This window comes from Heterocephalus glaber, unplaced genomic scaffold (genome assembly GCF_053883595.1).
Source record: "Heterocephalus glaber isolate CG9 unplaced genomic scaffold, H.glaber_assembly_v1.0 deba00001504, whole genome shotgun sequence".
Classification (NCBI taxonomy): domain Eukaryota; kingdom Metazoa; phylum Chordata; class Mammalia; order Rodentia; family Bathyergidae; genus Heterocephalus; species Heterocephalus glaber.
Window position 1 is genome coordinate 833,850 of NW_028258324.1, and position 21,588 is coordinate 855,437.

General features: G+C 47.1%; 1 protein-coding gene across 2 annotated transcripts in view; it reads right to left on the reverse strand.

The window, feature by feature from the left end:
- Positions 1-18,717, reverse strand: part of Parm1 (prostate androgen-regulated mucin-like protein 1) — an 80,591-nt gene extending 61,874 nt beyond the window's left edge. The window contains exon 1 of one of the 2 annotated variants that reach the window (XM_087186002.1): positions 18,627-18,717. In XM_087186002.1, coding sequence (XP_087042128.1) covers positions 18,627-18,702 — 76 coding nt within the window. In that variant the 5' untranslated portion in view covers positions 18,703-18,717. Of the gene's footprint in view, positions 1-18,131; positions 18,294-18,626 lie in introns of those variants that run through there. The other variant, XM_021254846.2, reaches the window with a different exon arrangement.
- Positions 18,718-21,588: the final 2,871 nt, after the last annotated feature.

Here is a 21,588-nt window from a genome sequence, read left to right on the forward strand (position 1 = left end):
CAAAGCAGAGACTAACAGTTGCAGAGCTGGACACAGACTGACAGTCTCAAGGCTGCCCCTCCTGTTAAACCCATGAAGATCACTGTGCCCGAAAGATGATCTGCTGAAACAACACCTGCCTAGGCCTCCCTGTCTCCCCATATCTTAAAGGTAAACTGTAAGAAAAGTAAAAAAAGCAACATTACCTCCGCCTCCCTACCCTTTGCTAAGTTCTGTTTCTGTAAAATTCTGCTTGCTCCCGTGCCCTGGCTAAAGAACAGATAAATATGAGAACAAACTTAGGAAGGGGTCTCAGACTCTGGAAGGTGACTTCCGCTGGGCCCAGTAGCGAAAATAAACCTGCCTTTCCCTTCAGTTCTGAGTGCTGCTCTTTTCCTTGGTCTGCCTGCCCTCCGAGTGCCATTTCACTGCCTTTCCAGAAATCCTGATTGACCCTAGCAGAATCTGCCTTTCTCCCACACCCGTCTCTTCACATAGGGCTTAGAGGTCTGGGCTTGAGTTCTCTCCAGAATAGTGAACCTTCTCCTTCCACCCACTTCCAGAAGGATCTTCTGTGCATGTTGAATCCCAGAGTTCAGAGGCTATTTTCCAGGCCCACTCCTACCTTTCCTGTCAAGTTCAAGAGTGACCCAGGCCACATTTGGAGAGCTGGAGCCTCCCAGTCAGTTCCTGGAGCTGCCAAGAGAGAAAGATGCTCACCCCTTCCCTGCCTGTCCTGCCAGGCCTTTAGGGTTGGGCCCCGCCGGTTCATCTGCATCTGTGGTCACTCAGACGTCTCTGGAGAGGCCAGGACAAGCTCAGATGTCAGTGGCGATGGGGATTGCTTTTCACACATTAATGTTCCTTGTCATTTGTTTCATTCTAGAAGAATTATCACTAAGTGTGATCTTCCGTGGAAAACTTGGGTCATCACAAGCACGTGCCCCAAGCCAGACATCTGAGCTGGCTGATCTGTGCACCCTTATGTAACCTCAGATTTCCTGATTAGCCCCTTTAATCTGAGCTTTGTCTGAAGAATCTCAAAGCTTCAGGAGCTCTTTCCTCCTGGTCGCCTGAGTGTGAACACTGGGCCCCAGGCTGTCTCACCACATTGCTTTGGCAACACAATGACTCTCTCTGGGATTTAAAAAATATAATGAGGCTGTTCTCTTGCTTTGTAACTTTTCATCTCTGCATGAAGGTAGTTCTCATCAAGCAGCTTTGTTTGTAGTAACAGAGATTTAAAATTTTTTACCCTTTAAAGAATAACGTGAATCAATATAGGCTTCAGATCTCTCGCTCTTCTTAGAACATTTTTCTTACTCATAAGCAAACTCTCTAAGTATTAAATCTCCTATGAGTAAAATTATATTTTTTTTTCCAGAGGAAAGAGTTTCAATATTGATTCTTGCTGTGACTTCAAAGGAAAAGTACAATTTCATAAGAACATTGAGTAAGTAGCTACAGAACCAAATAAATGCCCACGTTTACCTGACATACAGCTCAGGCACTTATCAGAAGACACAGAATAATACAATTGTAGCTTTTACATGTAAAAAGTATTCTACTTGTATATGGGGAGGGAACTCCAGAAAATGTATGAATACATCAAATATCAATTTTCCTAAAAAAGACATTGGAATGCTACTTGAATTCTCCCTTAAAAATTCTTATGATTTCAGTAAGGAAGGAAGCGGGTAAAAGAGGGAAATATACCCAATACTCACATACACACACACACACACACACACACAACACACACACACTTTTCACAGTGGTGGACAGAAACCCCCTATCCTAGCATGTCACAGTGTGTGCATTTTTTCCATGAAAGATTCTTGTGACCTATTGTGTTCCCACATTTACAGCAGTAATACTTTACAAAAAATTAAACTAAAGGTGCTTTTTGGAAGGTGACTCTTTCCCCATTAAACAAAGGACAGGCATCATTTCCCCATGGCTGTCAATGAGAGAACGGGCAGCCGTTTCCATCTCCTGCCTTGCGGTGCTGTTCCCCACTGGATGGCAGGCGCTCTGTCCTCAACAACAGCAAAGCATCGGACCTGGCGGCTGGCCCTGAGGGAAAACAGTGCCAGGAATTTCCCATAGGCATCCACATTGGCATAGAAGCTACTGTCAGCTGTGTCCAGGTCAGGACGTTCTGGAATCATTTCGAGGCCTCTCACACTTGGCAGGGTGGCGGGTAGCCAGTGTGGTTGTTGCTTAGAAAACTCATTTTGAGTGGGGTTATAGGAGGGACATAAAACCTCATCAACAGACTCTTGCTTCCTGATGATCTAATATTTTGGAAGTGTGTGAAGGCGTATATTCCCTGCTTCTTTTCTTCCTTTACTCTACTGTATACATAATTTTTCTTGCTTGTCACAATACCTGAAAGTTACTACTGTTATTTAGTGGTCAGGACCCAGGAAGATCCACAGTTGAAAAAAATGTCTCCTTCCAAATGCCTCAAGTACCCAGATTGAGAAACACCTGATTTAAATAGTCTCAACTGTTTTCCATCACCAGGAGCAATAAATAAATAAAGATGTAAGCAAACAAAAATACTTGGGGGGAGGGGTAGAAACTGCTATCTTGAGTCAAAGTGATTTATAATTGATTAAGTTATGGATTCCTCTTATCAGTGAGGGTCCTTCATGAACATGGTATAGAGGCAAAAATAATATAAATGCCAAGGGTTGAACTATGTCTCCAAAAGGTGTGTTGAAGTCCCAAGCCCCAATATATGTGAATAGGAACTTGTTTGGGAATATGGCCTTTGCTGACCTCACCAAGACAGGGTCTCCCTGCACTAGGGTGGGACCTACTGTAGCAGGTGATTGACCAGAGTCTTCAAGAGAGGGCATCCGGGCACAGACAGCATCAGAGGGAGGTGAACAGCCACAGGAAGTTGGGAACAGAGACTGCAATTATGCTACTACCAGCTGAAGAACACCTGGGGTGACTGGAAACTGGGGAAACCAGGAAGGGTCCCCCCGGAGCTCAGAGGGAGCAGGGCTCTGCCGAAGTCTTGATTTCAGCCTTCTGGCTTCCAGAACTGTGAGGGAATAGTCTTTGTCTTAAGCCATCCACGTTTGTGTTAATTTATTATGGCAGCACTACTCAGACAATAGCAAATCTATATTTATCCTATGCTTGGCAGGTTGGCATAGTTCAAGGGGACAACTGGCTTATAGCAGTTGCAAGGGTAATGGTTACAGACAAGACACTTTCGACCATGGTCCTCCACGGAGCACTGCCTCCCTTTCCACCACGGAGACTGCTCCAGTCTTGGCTGAGGACACAGGATAGATTTCCAGAGCCCCCAGTTCAAAGGAAGAGACGTGTGCTTCCAGCAACAGAAGAACCCAGAGGGGACATGCAACACCCTTCTTTGTCACTCCTTTTCTACACAGGGGTGGATTCTGCTGAGCAGGAGACAGCAGCTACCACAGGTAGGGACCTTAATTAGGGCCTCCCCCGTTTTCACAGGACACAGTGACCATTGTGAATTCATGGGTATTGGCTAGGTCCAGGCTCTGTCTTGACAATGGTTTGCCCAGGTTAACCTGTGGATTGCAACGGGGAAGCAAGAAAACCCACCTGCATGGACACAACTTGAGCTCCCTTCCAGGAGCACAGCCCAACACAGACACGCTTTCCAGAGGACCCCACAGGTATCTGCCCATGGTTTGCCCTGTGAGCTGCAGCTCTGGAGCTTGGGAAATGCAGCCCTTGCTGCTGGTGCCCTTCCTAGCCAAAGCTTGTTTCCTGTGATGTGCAGAAGGGACTGCCCAGAGAGCAAGCCAGTATAGAAAGGGATTGCAATCCCCTTTTAAATTGCATTTGCTCAGGTGGAAGCATGTCAGGTAGGCTAGCTGGGTCTGCACAGCCTCACCCCTCACCTCTAGGGACTCCACGGCCTCCTGCTGTCCCGTACATGCATGGGCCCTCATGCTGCAGCCTCTGAAAGAATGATGTCCCAGGCCCAGGGCTAGGCTGCTGTCCTCTGTGAAGATGTGCCTGTCCTGTGGGCCATTCCTTTGAGGTTCTGTGCTCCTCTCTATGTCAGGCATAGACAGTGACTTCTGAGTCCTCCAGGTCAGTGTGTCACTTGTCACAGAGCAGAGCACCTCTGCCTCTCAGCTGAGAACCACTGGAAGTCAGGGACTTAAGTGTACACTGGATTTCCGTCTCCATCCAGCCACCAAATGACTGTGAGACCTTGGGCACCATCTCTGAGCCTGTTTCTTAGAGCACCTGCCACGCACATGCTCCCATGTGGGAGGAGGGACACAGGGCCAACACCTGACCCCAGCTTCACACTGCAAGACCAGTGGCGCTAACGCCAGCCACCCGAGGTGGAGGTGGAAGCTGGGCCTGTGTGCTGCAGGGAACCTTGGTTGGCAGGGAACAGAGGAGCCGGGGATATTGGACTGGAAGTAGCAGGAGCTAGAGCAGAGAGGCCTCAAAGGATGTGCCAAGTGTCCCCCAGGGAGGACTTCCCAAACAAGAAGGACCTTCCCTTCCATGGCCTGTCATATAGTGGTTACCATCCTGTATTTCTTTAGTTCTGCCTCTTGCTAATGGCTTTGGACTGTTGGTGGAAACAACAGGGAGGTCTGGGAGACTAAATTTTTTTATAGCCAAGTGTGGTGCACGCCTGTATTCCCAGCACCCTGGGAGGCTGAGGCAGGAGGCTCTCACATTCCAGCCTAACCCCAGCAAATTAGCCACTTAGTGAGGCCCTGTCTCAAAAATTTTAAAAAAGATCTGAGAATGTAGCTCAATATGAAGGCCTTGGATTCAATCCCAGTACTCCCTAATCAAAAAAAAAATCAAAAAGACATTTTATAATGGAAGGATTTAATTATGAACGAAGGAGAGAGTATAATGAATCACATGTTCCCTTCACTGCTTCAGCAATTAGTGACCCCAAACCATTTTTTCCTATAAGATCCCCATCTATTTTTCCACTCCCTTATTATTTTGAAGAAACCGCTAAGAATAATAGCACTTATTCTGTAATATAATGGCACGTATCACCAAATGATAAAAGAGTTGCCAAAAATATAAGGGGCATATCATTATTATGCTTAACACATTAATACCTCACCAGTGTCAAATACCTAGAAACGTGCATGTTAACAACTATCTCATAAGTGTGTCATTCATTTTTATACTTTTGGTTTAATTCAGGGTCAAATAAGGACCCAAACTTCTCTTAAGACCTCTTTTAGTCTGTCAATCTCAATACCCTCTTCTGCCCATCTATCTTTTAACCTTGCAACTTATTATTGGCTAAGGCAGCTTGTTTACACCACTTTGCACAGCTGGGGTTTTCAATCCCATGCTGCTGTTTAACACAGTCCTTAGGCTCCACGTTCCCCGAAACATGGCTGTTGGCTGCGGAGGCCTGGTCAGATGTGGGTGCTGTTTAACTGGCAGGCTGCGTGAGAGGTGACAGTGATGAGGTCCATGACTCCTTAGGCTGAGCGACGGGGAGATGCTTTGTCTCTACTGCACCCTCATCACTTCTGAGCTGAAGCCTTACACAGAGGCCATCAGTCACAGAGGAAGATGATCAAATCATAAACAGTGCTTGATTCTTTCTAGTTATCTGTTACTTTTCCAAATAATGTGTGGGCTTATTCCATCTGCAGATCAGATTCCATCTTATTCCATCTTATTCCATCTGCCAATGCAGATCAGTAAAGTTGCCCATATCACTGCTTGGCTTTGGGCATCACTGTGAGCTTGCGAGGAGATGAATGGAGTTTGTCAGTGCAGTTAGCGTCCTTGTCAACACTCGTGTGGCCGGCCCTACATCAGGCAGTGGGTCCTGGGCCTTTGGTTTCCTTCTTATTAATACACTTTGGCAGTGTGATCGCTTTTGTCACGGGGAGATGGTACCTGTTTGTCACACATCTTAATTCCTTTTTCCTTCCCCTCCCTCCCTCTGCAGCGGTCTGGGCAGGCCTGCACAGATCCCCCAAAACTGGCCTGAATGGGTGCCCCAGAACTGGCAGGAGGCTGTGTGAATCACAGTCACCATTTCAGATAACTGCAGTGTTTAGGAAGAGAGGGTGCTGTAGGACAGGAGGGTTAGCAAATGAGCCAGGGTTCAGGGTGGTGGGGTGGACACAGGTGCAAGGCCAAGCAGTTACTGCCCGTGTGCTCTGTCACTCTTGCATAACTTCTGAACCCCGCCACCTGGACTGCAAAGTGGGAACAGCATTGCTGTGAGGACTGGGAGAGGTTGCAGAGGAAACAAATGCAGAATCATGTGCGAATCCTGGTGAGCTGCACATTTACAAATGCCCCAGAAAGGTGTCCAGGGTCATCGTTAACAGAGGGCTCAGCCTGGGCCACATCAGAGCCACCCCCCGAATCTCCCCAGCTACAACTGCACTGCATTCTGATAGTCCTCGCGATTGGTAATGGACACTCCAGCATCTGCTAAACCACATTCTATTGATCCTTTATTGAAAAGATGAGATAATAAATGTAAGGTTGCCAAAGGAAAAACAGATTATATACTCTTCTGAGGTCTATTTTTCTTATTCCATATCTAAATTGGCCAATTTCATTGTGAGAAATTTAGAATAATGTGTAAGAAATCACTCTCATAAAGGACAAATTCTGAAATTTAAATAAAAGAAAAAAACCTAATAGTACATTCTTAAGGGGTTCTGGGCCCCTTAAAATACTATCCGAGATGCAGGCCTTTTTTTTAAAAATTAAATTCTTTTATTGGTACATTGTAGGTATACAACACAATTACATTTCTCATTGGGAATTGTACCTTTACATAATGCATCTTGGTTCTTATTTTTTTCCCCATCCCTAGCCCTCCCTTCACCCCCTCCACCCTTCCCTATTTACAAAGACTTTATTTCCATTTTTTCCATTTCTCAGCATTTTTCCTTTCCCTTCTTTCCTTTCCCCTGCCCCTCCCACTACCCCTACGCCTTTAGACCTTTTCTTCCTATTTTGCATTATCGATTATTCATTCTAATAATTGGTACATTTTAGGTATACAATATAATGACATTCATCGTTGGAAATTTGCACCTTTACGTAGTCTCTCTTGGTTCTTATTTTTCACCCTTGCCCAGCCCTCCCTTCAACCCCTCCAGTCCTCCCTATTTACAAAGATTTTGTTCCTATTTTTCCATTTTCTCATATTAATCCCATTCCCTTCTATCCTTTCTCCTAGCCCTCCCACTTCCTTCCCCTTTGCCCCTTTTCTTCCTATTTCACATGACCTATTAGACATTTAGTCCTTATTTACACTTTCAGTTTCTCACATCAGAGAAACTATTCAGTATTTATACATGTGTGTCCTATTTATTTCACTTAAGAGTATCACCTCAATGTGCATCCACTTAGCTATAAATGTCTCTAATTTCTCATTTTTTATGGCTGAGTAGTACTCCATTTTATGAAAAAAACACATTTTCTTTATCCAGTCTCCAGTTGATGGGCATTTGGGCTGTTTCCAAATTTTAGCTATTACAAACTGTGCTGCTATGAACATAGGTGCACATATATCACTGTGGTATGATTCTTTTAATTCTTTGGGGAAGATCCCCAGCAGGGGAATAGCGGGGTCAAATGGGACTTCCACTCCTAGTTCTTTGAGGTATCTCCATACTGATTTCCACAGTGATTGCACCAGTCTGCACTTCCACCAGCAGTGGAACAGGGTTCCTCTTTCCCCACAGCCCCACCAGCATTTGTTATTGGTTGATTTCATGAAAGCAGCCATTCTTTCTGGAGTGAAGTGGAATCTCAGCATTGTTTTCATTTGCATCTCTTGAATGACCAGTGATGTTGAACATTTTTTCATGTATTTATTTGCTATTTCTACTTCTTTGTCTGAGAAATGTCTGTTCATTTCAGATGCCCATTTTTGGACTGGGTCTTTAAATTTGGGAGGTCTGATCTTGTTAAGTTCTTTATAGATTCAAGATAGTAGACCTTTGTCTGAGGAAGAGCAGGTGAAGATGTTTTGTGGGTTGTGAGATGCAGGTCTTGATCAATGATTCATACAGCACTCCGGACTTAGAAAATGTAGTACCACTTGGAGTCAATCCTCCCAGAACCTTCCCTGCTCATGAGTTCAGTGAGGACTGTAAACCTTTCTGAGGTGATTTGCATCCCTAAGATCACATTTTTGAGGGCTTGGTCAGAATAATTTCTTGAGTCAAGATTTTCAGGATTGAAACAGTCATCTAGTGGTTTTAATCACCCCATTAACTGTTGCTAAAAATGGATTTAAAATATTCATGATGTCTTACTAAATAATTCGGACAAGGAGAGGAGAGGAGAGAAGAGGAGAAACTGACCTAAAACTCACTTACTAGAGATACAACTATAGCTTTCTAACCCCATTCTCTCCAGGCACACACATGCCCACAGCAATACCTGGTTCATTCTACAGTGTGCTCTTTCAATATTTTGGGAAATGGACAGTTACACCACATGGTAACCATTTTTATAGTTGGTACATAGCGAATACACCCCATTCTTCTAGGCTGCTGCTTTCTTTTGCAGTGGGTGTGCCAGATCATCTGACCAGACTAGTGCACACTTTATACCACTCTGCCATAAAGATGATGAACTTGAGTCATTTGTAGGAAAACGGATGCAACTTGAGGCCATAATATTAAGTGAAATAAATCAGACACACAAGTTTAGATATCATATAGTTTCTCTTATAAGAGAAACAAAAATTATAAATAAAGAGCAAAATAAAAGATGGATAATAGGTAAAAGGGAAAGAGATGTTTTGCAAATGGGGAGGGGACCTAGAGATGGAGGGGAGAGAAAGGGGATGAATGAAAGAATGGAGATGTGGCATGTACATGTGCCAACTCCACACAGGGAATGTAGTCATTATGTACTGCACACACACACTAATAACAAAAACTGAAAAAAAAAAGAATGGACAAATGAACCTCTGAAGTGGGCAAGCCAAGTGTTTTCAGTAAACTGTCACGTTTCCCTTCTTTGGTTTATTTTTAAATTGCTCTAGTTGATCCAACAAGACCAGTATGTTGCTACTTTTTAAAGCTCCTGTTCCTCCTGGCAGCACTAAATAACTCATCATTCCTGTTTTCAGCCAGTTGGAACATTTCAGGAGTATTTGCTGCATGATGAAGCCGGGGGTTCTAGACTGGGCCACATGAACGTTCAGTGGTGCCAGCCCTGCAGGAGCAGAGTAGGTCCCCATCCCAGGACACCAGTTTGAGTTAGAGCCATCATTTCTCTTACTGGACTGAAACACAACCCAGTCTAAAAATCATCATGGAAGGGAAGATAGGGTCTCTAAGGCCGGAAACCCAGTGTGGTCTTGAGCTCATCAGTGACTAACTCACTCTTACAACACTCGGTGTTCCAACTGACAGAGCATTCTCCAACTTTCCTAGGTAACTGCCATTTGTGATTCCTTTAAATGCAAGCCACTTTTCATCACCAGGCTACTTTTAGTTATTCCAAAATTCACAAATATGTACAAACCATGGAGGTATCTTGATCCTGCGGGGCTAAGCTCAAAAGGGACATTTTCTTTTTGGTTTTCTGGGGTTTTTTTTTTTTTATGAGGGACATTTCCTTAATTCACCAAAGAGTTTGGGAAGTTTCAGCTATTTTAAAATGATGTCCATGGGAGGAAAAAGGCTTAGGACTCACATTTTAAAAAGAAGAGTTTTGTATGTGCATAGTTCAAAAAACAGCTAATTTTTAAGATTCATTTTTGTAATTCCCCGTGAAGACTAAAGATCTGATTACTGGTTTTAAAAAAGCTACTTAAAAACACAAGACATGAGCCCCTGAGGGTAAGCAAGGTTGCCAATGTCTTATTTCTGAGTGATTTATGGAATAATCTGAATGAAGTCTTAATTTTTTCAGCCCTCAAAACCATCTTTATCACCCAGTTCAACAAAGTTTTGAGTATCCCCTACATGCCACCCAGTGGTATATCACTGAGGGACCAGGACAAGTGAGAGAGACCAAGTCCCTGTCCTTCTGGGGCTTTGTTTCCATACAGCAGAGGGGAGGGGCACAGACAGGGGAGATGCTGAGCAGAGGCAGGAAGCAGAGGAGGGCACAGGGACACGGTGCTGGCAGGCGACACACTGTGGAGCCAGGACACTGGTCAGGGCAGGGCTCACTGAGAAAGTGACATTTCAGCAAAGGTGCCACAGTTTGGATCTAGAGTGTCCCACAGTGGGCCTGTGTTGAAGGTTTGGTGGCACTGGGAGGTGTGGGACCCAGGGGAGGCTTAGGCCGGGGAAAGCGCCCTCAAAGCTGCTGTGGATGCTGCCCTCTTCCCTTCTCTTTGTTCTTTGCACCTGGCCATGAGGTGGACAGCTTCCTCCACCAGGCCCTCTTGCCAGTTGCTGCCCAGGCCCAAAGCCAGGGCACCTGGTCACAGACTGCTGAGAGCCCCAGCAAGATTCTCTTTGTACGCTGACTACCTTGGGTTTTCATCACAGTAACAGGAAGCTGATTGCCACTGAGGTTTTCAAGAGGTGGGGAGTTGGCCATGGAGCCATTTGGAAAGAGTGTTTCCAACAGGGAAGCTGTGACAGGGCTTGTGCAGGGCAGAGATGTGCCTGGTACAGTTCCCAGGACCAGGTGTGGCTCCGTGGAAAGCAGGCTCAGGAGGAGAGGCCTGGAGGGGAGAATAGGGAGGAAGATGGCGGCTGCTCTTGCTGGGGACAGCAATGGTGGTAGCGGAGGTGGGTTGGTTCCAAATGTATTTGAAAGGTCAGGAGAGCAGGCTGTCTTGAAAGGTTGGATGCAGGGACACAGAGTGGAGCCAGGATGACACAGGACTTGGAGTAGGAGCAGCAGGGATTGGAGCTGCCGCTCAGTGCAGGGCGAAGCTGCAGGGTGAGCCTCAGAGGAAGGAAATGTGCGAGCTCAGTTTGGACACGTTGAGTAGGACTTGCATATTGGACACTCGATGGTTGTTTTTCTTTTCATAAGTCAAAATTCATCATCTTCAAAGAATGGAAATTCCCCGAGGGTAAAGCTCTGTCTCTCTTGCTCTTCAGTGTATTTCCAGAGCCTCAGAGAGTGTTTAGCACATGTAGATGCTCAATTAAAAATTAATTGTATGAATATTTATTAAGCACCCACTTAATGTCTCACTCTGTTCTCTGTGCTAGGGTTACAGTGGCAGATCAAACAGCTCCCATTTCTGCTCTCCTAGTTGGAGACAGATGAGGCTAGGAAGCAGAGTGAAATAAACCTTCTGTCCGCTGGCATGGTAGACGCTGACGAGACACTGTCCCTGTGTGCCCCCTGTCCTAGCTCTGCGAGGAGAACACAAGGCTCTGGAGTCACACTCCACACCATCCTCTTGCTCCCAAACTCTTCCATACCACACTGCTTCCTATGTGACAACACAATCCCAAGCTCATGTGCTAAGTATCGGGCTGAATTTCTCCCATGAGCATGTACAGGGCAGTGTGCTCCCAGCAGGACTAGCTATAAGGTACATTCTAGAAAGGACATGGAAGCGAGCACCTCTGGCCACTCAGTTCACCGGAGTTAATTCAAACCATGCAGCCAAATCACCTTGGCTTGGGTTGTCTCCCTCCTCACTGGCAATGTTGAGGGCACCTCGATTACCTGCCTGGATCTCCATATAGTTTCATCAGAAAGGCTCAGTTTGCAGCCTTTTATAGAACTAAAAAGGTGTTCAGAAAAAGGCTTCTTATTCTTGGAACAGGAGGTACCCCTGACCCCAACCCCTAGAACAGAAATGTGAACAATTCTCATTCCCAGCAGCAGTGGAGCAGCAGCAAGGGCCTCAGTACTCCTGAGCGATCTGAATTATCAACCGGTCTCATCTGCACACTGGTTAATTTTTCATGCTTTCATTCTGCCCTCTCTCTCCAGCCACTCCTCTGTGCCTTATGCAGAAATTCTCAACCAGCCACTGGCCCTCCCAACTGTCCACTTCCATCTCAGTTTCCACATGGAATCTCGTATCTCACTTCTTTCCCCACCAACATTTCCTAGAAGGTAAGTGATGGAGGATCATTTACCCTCCAAAGTTGATGATCCTTCCCCTGCTGCTGACACATCTGATCAGCCCTCCATACAAGGAGGATTTCAGGACTCCCCTCTTTCATGTCACCTCCACAGGCATGCAGCCCCCTCCGTAGTCCATTGTGAGGACTGTACACATTCTGGTGCCACCTGTGACACAGCAGAGTCCATCAACATATGAATTCTCATAGTTTGTGATTTATCAAGAACTTGCCTCCTTCCCAGGCCAACAGAGAGGTGTTTAGCCCATCAGATTTCTTTAATGTGCAAATAAACCAGGGGCAGAGAGGCCTGTTCATGTTGCATTTTTGACATATTGGCTAACTCAGTAGGAGACAGGGAGCTTGAGTATTTCCCTACACACATCCAGGTGCACTGTAACTTTCAAATAGTGCATAAAAGGGCATCCTATTAGTTGTTCTTCCTGAAAAAGCCAAATTCCATTATAAAGCAAGAGTCCTACAACATGGAGAGCTTCACAGTCACACATATATGTTCGACCCCAGCATAATCCTATCTTCCCCCCATCTGTGGGATTGTGCTGTGGCTTCAATGTTTTCATGTTCCCAAATTTTAGATGTTAAAATCCCAACTCCCAAGGTGATGTAGTGAACTTTGAGGACTGCTTATGAGGACTTCATGAAGGAAGCCAGGAGGTAGGCCTTGCCTTCCCCACCCTGTGACTGCACTGACAGGGTGCTACCTGTGAGCAAGGAAGTCAGCGCCCCCCAGACAGAATCTGCAGCACCCTGATCTTGTGCATCACAACCTCTGCATAATGACCAGTACATGCTTGCTGCTTAAGGGAATCCATTTTGCACAGCTGGGCTGTTACAGCAGCCTCCTGGACTAAAACAGTTCATAAAAGCCTGTCCAAAGACTTAGAAGCATTTTCTACTAGGCAGGGGGTACCAGACGTGTCCACTGTGAATACAATGGCAGGTAAGTAAATTCTCTCTACAGTGAGGGGTGCTTCTGACTACACACAGCTGGAAAGAATGTCACAATGTAAACTATAACATATCTTTTATTAACGCTAGATAAGGACACACAACGCCATCTCTCCAGTGATAAGTCTGAGTGGTAGCTCTAGATTCATAACCATGGGCAATACATTGGATTCCTCTCCTGTCCGACACCTGCACTCAAGTTCCATGTCATTACTTCCTTGCTCACAGAAAAGAAAATTGGGTGTCAGAATCTGCCGTGTAAGTGGAGGATACCATCACCCAAGTATATGCTACTATTCTCCTTTGATATCAAACAGGGAATGTTTTCTAAATATCACACCTAGTAATTTGTCACCATCTCCTCACTTAACAGTCAGCTATTCACAGATTTTTGCCTCAGGTACGAGGGTGCCCATTTCCACCAGAATGCAATTGCTTAAAAGATTTTTTTTTACATCTTCCTTAAACTTCTAATATGTTGCTTGAAACTCTGTATAGCCACTGCTTTTAAGTGACATCAATAAACCTATAGAGAAGGAATTATATAAAACTTATCTAATTAATATTTGTAAGATGTCCTGAGATCCTGGCACAAAAAACAACACTGAAACCCAAAGGTACTCCATAACTTTCTTTTTTAATCAGCTTCCAGCAAGATTCCATGAGGCTTCTAGTTCTAGCTGTTTCGGCCATTTTTAAAATTGCTACCATAAGAAACACACAATGTTTTTAAAGGAAGAGTCAAAAGGGGCTCATTAATGTAGGTGAGTGAGGCCACAGAAATCTCACTGATTGTTCAGACACACACAGAAATGCATAGCAGATGGTACAGCCGGAGTGCACAGATTTCACTGCAGCAGTGAAAGTTGTCCCTTAATCCCAACCCACGCAGTTGCTGACCAGAGAGTGACTCTAAAATCTCCCCATTTCCTCACAGACAGATCATTTTTAGTGAAGTAGTAGAGGGCAGCTTAGGCCCCCAAGGGAAGATTCCAAATAAAGCTGATCTTATGCCAAACCCATTGCCCAGATGAGCTTGACTACACAGAGGAGTTGCAGATGAAAGACCCAGTCTGGCTGCCAGAAAAATATACAGAATGTTTAGGTGGATTTGACTTTCACTTTACATGGGGCATACCTAGAATCACTGTGTATCTGAGATTCAAATTTTGCTGGACAACCTGGATTTTTATTTGCTAAATCTGGCAACAAGGCAAAGGAAAATTAAGACAGTGTATTTTTCATTGATACAATGCCACCCTGCACCAAAGGAAAATATGAGTGGGAAGCTGTCTGTAACTTTCTCTTTTGTTTTAAGCATTCCTGGTACAAATGAAATGTCAATGGCTTCAAAGTGTAAAACAATGTTCAACAGGTGAAAGAAATGATATGCTGCCATCAAAGGTTATGATGAGCACTTGAAGATCCATCCACACATTAGAAAGTAAGATTTACATTAATGGGTCACATAAATAATTTACAATGTAATTAAAATGAGAAATGTTGTGAACTACCTGCACACACGAATCTTACCGGGTAGTCACCCTGCCTGCACAGCATCTGAACAGCAACTGATTAACCCTGCATTTCCAAGTAGAAACCAATCCTTGAGTAAAGCAGACAGACACCTCCTCTCCATCCATTATCTTCCACAGGAAACCTTAACATTTCCAAGGGTCTCCTTCAGTTGATAACATATGAGCTAACCACACACTTATTCTTATACTGACATGTTTGGTTTCAGGGACAGCAACTTGGGAAAGGAAGCACATGGTTGTAATCACCACTGCAGGACTCCTTTCATTTACCACAGAACAGACTTTACCTAGGTGATAAGATGGCCAATTCCCATCAAAAACATTTTTAAAATGTTACTGTCCACCACTTCCAGTGGTGGCTGTTGCCAGAGAGGGGAAATTATTGCTTTAAAAAGTCTGCTTAAACAGTATAAATACTTGACCGGTATTTTCTACATAAAAAAACAAGCACAATTAGACCAGGTCTACAGCCTGCACTTAAGTTAGAAATCTGGGAATTACTGATGACTCAGGGTTCTGGAAAGAGCCATTCTAGAACTTTGAAACAAAATGACCCATCTTTGCCCAAATTGTTTGATCTGAATTATCCAAAATCTTGTGGCTCTGGGCACCTGACTTTTAAGGTTTAGCTGACTGAGGCTTTTAAGAACACCAGTTTGCAAAATTCCCTGTGGAAGAAATGAAGCACTTGGTGAGCTGTTACTTCTTTTTGTTATTGAGCATTTTTTGGACTATTGTACAAAATTAGTCACTTAATAGGCTTGGCTGAATATTTTCTTAATTTGTTCATTGGTTTTGCTGGAAGAGCTGCACTGAAGCATTAGCAAAGATCTTTGATTTACAGCATCCAAGGGGAATTGTATAATTAAACCCTGCTTCCAGAAAGTGCAGAATATAATCAGCTTTATCAATGAGGATATTGGTTAGCTAATGCTTACTGGACATATTTACTACAACCTGGCACTGTTTACTTGTAGGTGTAGTCTGTCGTTTAATACTTCCCAAAGCCTTGTGAGGTTTTACTTCCATCAAGTTTGAAGATAAGAACACACATTGTGAATAAGGTGCTTGCCCTAAACAGGGCGCGTATGCAGCAAAGCCTGTTGGTATCCAACTGCAGGAAGAATCTACTGCTCACCACCTCGAAGCCCTACCTCTGTTTGCACATCAGATAATAAGGAAAAGATGCCACCTTTCAGGTCTAGTGTCATGTGGAGGAACTATCCTGTCTTTGCCTATGATCACGAATTTTGGAGGACAGGAGTCTCTCAGGCCAAAGCAAGGCTGGCGACACTTTCTACCACCCCAGCAAGCCACAGATGGCCCTGGTGTTTCTGGGCATGTGTGTGCCGTTCTGGTTTGTGTTAATATATTTGGGAAAAGGTTAAATAGACACACAGCAGAGCCCGTAGCAGACAGAGAGCTGAAAACTCATAGGGAGGGCACATCCTTCAAGGACGAGGACATCAGGTGGTTAGTTAGATCCCATGGGGGTGGCAGGCTGGGGTCCAGCTCTCCTGTCCTGTTTGCCCAGAGACAACAAGATGCACAGAGTGCCTGGCAGTGGGGTGGGCCACACTATTCCTGCAGGACACCAGAGCAGACAGGGCAGGAGCAGCAAGAGAGTGGGGATTTGTGCCTCCCTACCTATGACCTGCTCCTCTTTTGTCCTATGCCAGTGTTGCAGAAAAAGGCCTCTGAGAGCCTCACCATATCTTTGATCTCTTGGTGAGGGAGTTGTGAATAATGGGGCCATAGAATGTCAGAAAGCAGCTGTGACAGGTAGGGAATGAAGGAGAAGCAGCTCTAAAGCCCTAAAAAGCGAAGTTTCTAAGGCTGGAGACCACGCTCCAGAGTAGCTTTGAACCCAGGAGTTTCAGCTAGCAGTCACCAGATGAGAAGAGTTTGAGTAATGTGCTGTAAAAGAGTGGCCACCAGAGCCAGCCTCCAGACAGCTGAAGACCACCCAGACTTTCTCTTTCCTTTGAAGACACAAGAGGATAAAGAGACCGCCTGGGCTGGACTGCTGACAATACGTACACATGTGCAAGTGCCCATTCTACATCCTGGAGGAAAGGCTATGTATACATCTAGAGGATTTGTGAAGCTAAAAACCAAGCTCTGGGCATGGTAATGCACCTGTAATCCCAGCTATTCAGGAGGCTGAGGCAGGAGGAACACAAGTTCAAGACCAGCCTGGGCAACTTGGTGAGACCGTGTCTCAAAATAAAAAGTAAAAAGGGGCTGGGGCTGCAGCTACGTGGCAGAGAGCTCTTGGGTTCAATCCTCAGTACTTGCACCCCCCACCCCCACAAAGCCCCCCAACCTTGTTCTTGGCTCAAGAAAGCATCACTTTAAGGGTTTTACAGTAATAATGATGGCAATGATGATGATATAATTTAAAAATTGAAGCCTCTAAAGCTGGAGGGAAAGTAGAGAAGAAAAGTGTCCTCTTGGGCCCAGCTGAGCTCCAGCACAGCCAAGACACTCCAGTGCCTGCCACCCGGCTCCTTCACCAGTGCGCCTGCTTTTCCCGAAAAATAGTCTTGTGGCTCTGAAAACACCTTCTTTTGGACGCAGGGACTCTCTGGAGGTACTTATGTTCTTTCTGTGTTATCTGGCTGAAAATTTACAGTAAATAGCTCTAGCAAGAAACGGCAGCCTAAAGAGATTCTTGGGGGGTGAACTTCGGAGAAAAGGAGGGCGGTCCTGGTCCTGGGGCGGCTTCATTGGGCTTGGGGACAGGGACCCGGACCCGGACCCATGGGGAAGGGACAATAGGGCTGCCCGGATCCCATTAGTGGCCCAGGACCCCGCCTAGGCCAAGGGGACAGGTCTCCTTCTCGCCAAGCACCAGGCTAAGCTAAAACTGCGCGAAAACAAAATCACAAACAAAACATCTTGAGCCTGTCAAGGGGAAAAAGCCACAATACAGTGCTTGTTAGGATTAATCCGGCTTTGCCAGCTGCCGGGTGGTTCAAAATAACACAGAAATGAGTGAGAAAACGCAGGCTCTGGGTCAGAGCTGCCCACAGAACCCTACGGCCTGACCAAGCCGGGGCCGAGCTCCTGGAGCCCGGCAGCGAGGATTCTGTCCCAGGTGAGGGTCTGGCTGTCACCGACCACGGGGGCACAGCCCCAAACCGGGACGCGGGAGCGCACAGCGGACCAGAACCGGAGTCTGCGCGGCCGAACCCTTGCAGCGACTGTCCTGCCTCATCATCCCACTCAGAGCCAAGACACACGCCTGAGACCCAGGGCCAGGAGCGCCCGAGCAGCCTCCGGGGCCGCGGCCACACCTGACTCAGCCTCCTTGTGGCGGCCCCCCGCCCGGCCCCTGCCGCCTGGCTCCCGGCCTCTCCAGGACCTCGGTGTCGTCCGCGGGTTCCAAGGCACCGTGTCTACGCGGGCGCAGGCTGAAGCAGCAAGGACCCCCGCCACCGCGTCAGGAGCGCCGGGGGCCACGCATCTTCCTCGGGTCTGGGTCTGGGTGCACAAACCGCACACCCTGGTCGGACTGGACTGGATTGGGAGTCCACACTGCGGGCACCCCCGAGATCTCCTCTCCGCCCGCGCCCCCGAGGACTGTAAGTACCTGCCAAGAGGAAGCACAGGACGACGAGTGCCCGGCCGCCCATGGTCCTGGAGCCGGCGGGCGACGCGGGCTGCAGGCGGCGAGGTGCGGAGGACACGGCGCGGCTGGCGCAGTCAGCAGCGTGTGCTCCCGCCCCCGGCGCTCTCCTGCTTCATCCCCAAAGCTGAGCTGGAGCCGCCGCCGCCAAACCCCTCCCACCAGGACTAGCGGGGACTGGGCCACCTCCTGGTCGTCCCTCCCTCCCTCCTGCTGGGCTCAGGTCCCAGGAACTCGGCCCAGGGCGGCCTCTGCTGGACAGTCCGCGGCGGAGACCGGCTAGAAACCGAGGCAGCCTGGAATGGGCTGGGACCTGAGAGACGCGCAGGGGACCACCTGTGTCTCAGGGACGTCTCTGTGCCCCCCACGGGAAATGGTACAGCCTGGCAGGGGCACCTGGAGAGCAGAGTGGCACCTCCTTTGCTCCGAGGACAGGGACCCTCACCCCTGCAGACTCGCCTGCGAGTGGAGACCCTCCAGGGCCCGGGGCCAGGGCTGTGCTGTCACCAGCCTGCAGCCGGCAGCTGTAAGGCATAGGACTCCTGACCGCACGTCAGACATGAAAACATGGAGAAAACGAAGGCTCAGAGAAGGCAAATTCTGTGCTCCAAGTCTCAAAGCTGGTGACCAGAGCCCTTGCACCGGCCCTGGGACACGGGCTGACTCTTCCCAGCTGACTGCTGTGTGCTACCCTAGGTGCCTTGCAGGTGGCCACCACGTCTGTCTTTTACTTTCCGCAGAAACTTCCCAGGTGGACACATCTTCAGGGCGGGACGCTGCAGCGCCCAGAGAGGTCGATGAGTCTGTCCTGGTCGAGTCTCATCCAGGGATTGGAGACCAGAGGCAGAGAGTCCCAAAGCCACCATCAAAAGGACCTTTGCTTAATTCCCTCCCCCTGCACTTGGGACTTCCTGTGTCCACAGCCCCAATGCACGGGGGTGGGGGTGGGGGTGGGGTGCAAGCTTCACTGTTTGCTGTGAGCAGAAGCCCGGTGTCCCCTAGGACTGAGGAAACCTGAACTAAGGCCCGGGGCGAAGTCTGGCCGTGCTTGGTGCCTCTGGAGAACACCTTCCTTCCCATCTTCTTTCTCATCTAGCAGGGCTCGGTGCTGTCTCTGACCAGGCTCCTCACATTCTCAGGGGCCAGGCCAGTTCCCTGCCAGCGCTGCCCAGCGCCACTTGCAGAGTTTGCTTCCACTTCCACTTCCACTTCCACGGGCTCCTTTCACCTTGGTAAATGTACTGATTCCTGTTGCAGCGAGGACCAGGGGATACCACAGGCCAGTGCCCACCTCCTTCATTCTGCCCAGTCTAAGAAACTGCAAGTGCAGTTTGTTAAAACACGTTCTCTGACTGATCTTGAGCCCCCAGTCCTTCTGGTTCTTGGTGTAGTCTGCAGGAGAATTATGGAAGTGTCACGGTGGTGGAAGTAATGTTTTTTGAAGACCACTGCACAGGGAAATTAACTCCATTGAAGTTCAGCAGCACTTTAATGGGGTCCCTCCAGAATGCAGGACGTGTGGGGCTCTAGCTTGGGGAGCAAAGGTGACTGCTTGGTACTCAAAGGGTGGTGAGCCCTACATTCTAATCAGTCAGAATCTCTAACACTTCAGAGCTGAAATAATTTCTTTAATTAAAGTCATTCAGGTTAATTGCTGATTAAAACGTTTTAGTTTACTAATCCAGTCAAAGCATATGTAATCACTTTCCATGTGCCAGGCCCTCTGATCAGCTGTGGGACATTAGTGGCTGTCACACCCAGGGTAGAGCAGGTGATGTTGCTGTCATGGGCCAGCCCGAGTTTCTGCATCTTGAGCAGTGACAATTTGTTTATCATAAAAGTCTCTGGTGGATCCAGGCTCCTCTCCAGAGTAGCTGTCCCCACTGTCAGGACTGTTGTCCCACCGCTGGCTTCCACATTCCAAGAGGTGGAGAAGAGAGCAGGGAAGGTTATGGCAACAGTTAATCTTTTACCCAGAAGTGATGTTTCCAGCTGTGTTTTATAGGCGGATGCAAGTCAGCAGCCATATCTGACTTCAACAAGTCCGGAAGCACAGTCACTCCGAGTGCCCGCTGGAGAGGAGAAAGGGGAAGGAGGAACAGTGCCATGTGTGCCACTGTGGGTAATCATCATCTCTGCCCTCCCAAAACATATGCAGTGATTTATTATGTTAAACGTTATGAATGATAATATCCACTAGCATTCACTGAACTTCTGCTATGTGTAGGAATTGTTCCAAGCATATAGCTGTGCTGGGTTGAATACTCTTGTTTTGATCATTATTAAAAGGAATTTCTAGCATTGTGGACTTGCAATGCCTTACACAAAAATTGTCCCTGGCTGACTTGGTTCTGATGTCCTGGATTAGTTGCACCCCGCAGATACTGCTGGACAACAGATGTGGGAGGACATGAGGGGCTGTGTCTGGCTCTGCGAGTCTCATCCCAGCTAAGGAAAGAATAAATAGGCTGGGAGCTGGAGAGGCCAGGCTCAGGGAGGCTGGAGACCGTCCTAGTCCTCTCTCTGCCATCTGCTGGCCGGCTGGAGACTGAGGACTCGGCAGTCTGTACAGGTGTCTGTGTTACTCTGCTAGCAAAGCTGCTATGACACCAGAGACCCAGTGTCTTACACAACAGACCACGATGTCTCACATTTCAGAGGGTCAGGATTCTGAGGCAGAAGCACTGCCCAGGTGGCTCCGGGGTCCTCTCTCCTCTCTTCCTGTCACCACCGCACCCTCACGGTCTCATTTATCCTTAAACACCTCCTTAATCCATTTATGCCAAAGATTGAAATTATTTGAATTTTGAATTCAGATACGTTACCTAGAAAAATTCAAGGATCAAGAATTCAAAGAGAAACTATTTCATTATGTTCCATAGTTGTGGGTGTTCCAAAAGTGGATCACTAGGCAGTGAAGCATTTAAACCCTGTCTCCAAACACAGTTACATCGGGAGTAAAGTCTTCGGCATGTGAGTTTGGAATGTGTGCAGGGGACAAATTTCATCCGTCCAATCCACCCTCTGATCCTCACTCATTACCCACTCACATGCAAAATACACTCACGCCACCCCATAGACCCCCAAAGTCTTAACCTATTCTGACAGCAAGGCTAAGTCCAAGTCTCACCTAACTGTGCTCTAAATCAGGTCTGATGAGACTCCAGGCACAGTTCCTTCTGAGGAAAATTCTTCTCTACCTGTGTAATGTGGAACAGACCCCATCATGTGTTTCAGAAACACAGGAGAGGAAAGGCATAGGATAGTTCCCTCCTGGTGTTGTATGAGGATAAACTTGATCATGTGGAAGGTGCCATATAGGCTGAATGCCGATAGACGCCAGCCATTATTATAGAAGAGTTTGAGGTATACTAACTGTATGTTAGGGCCCAAAATGCAAGGAGAAAATGCTACCATCTGC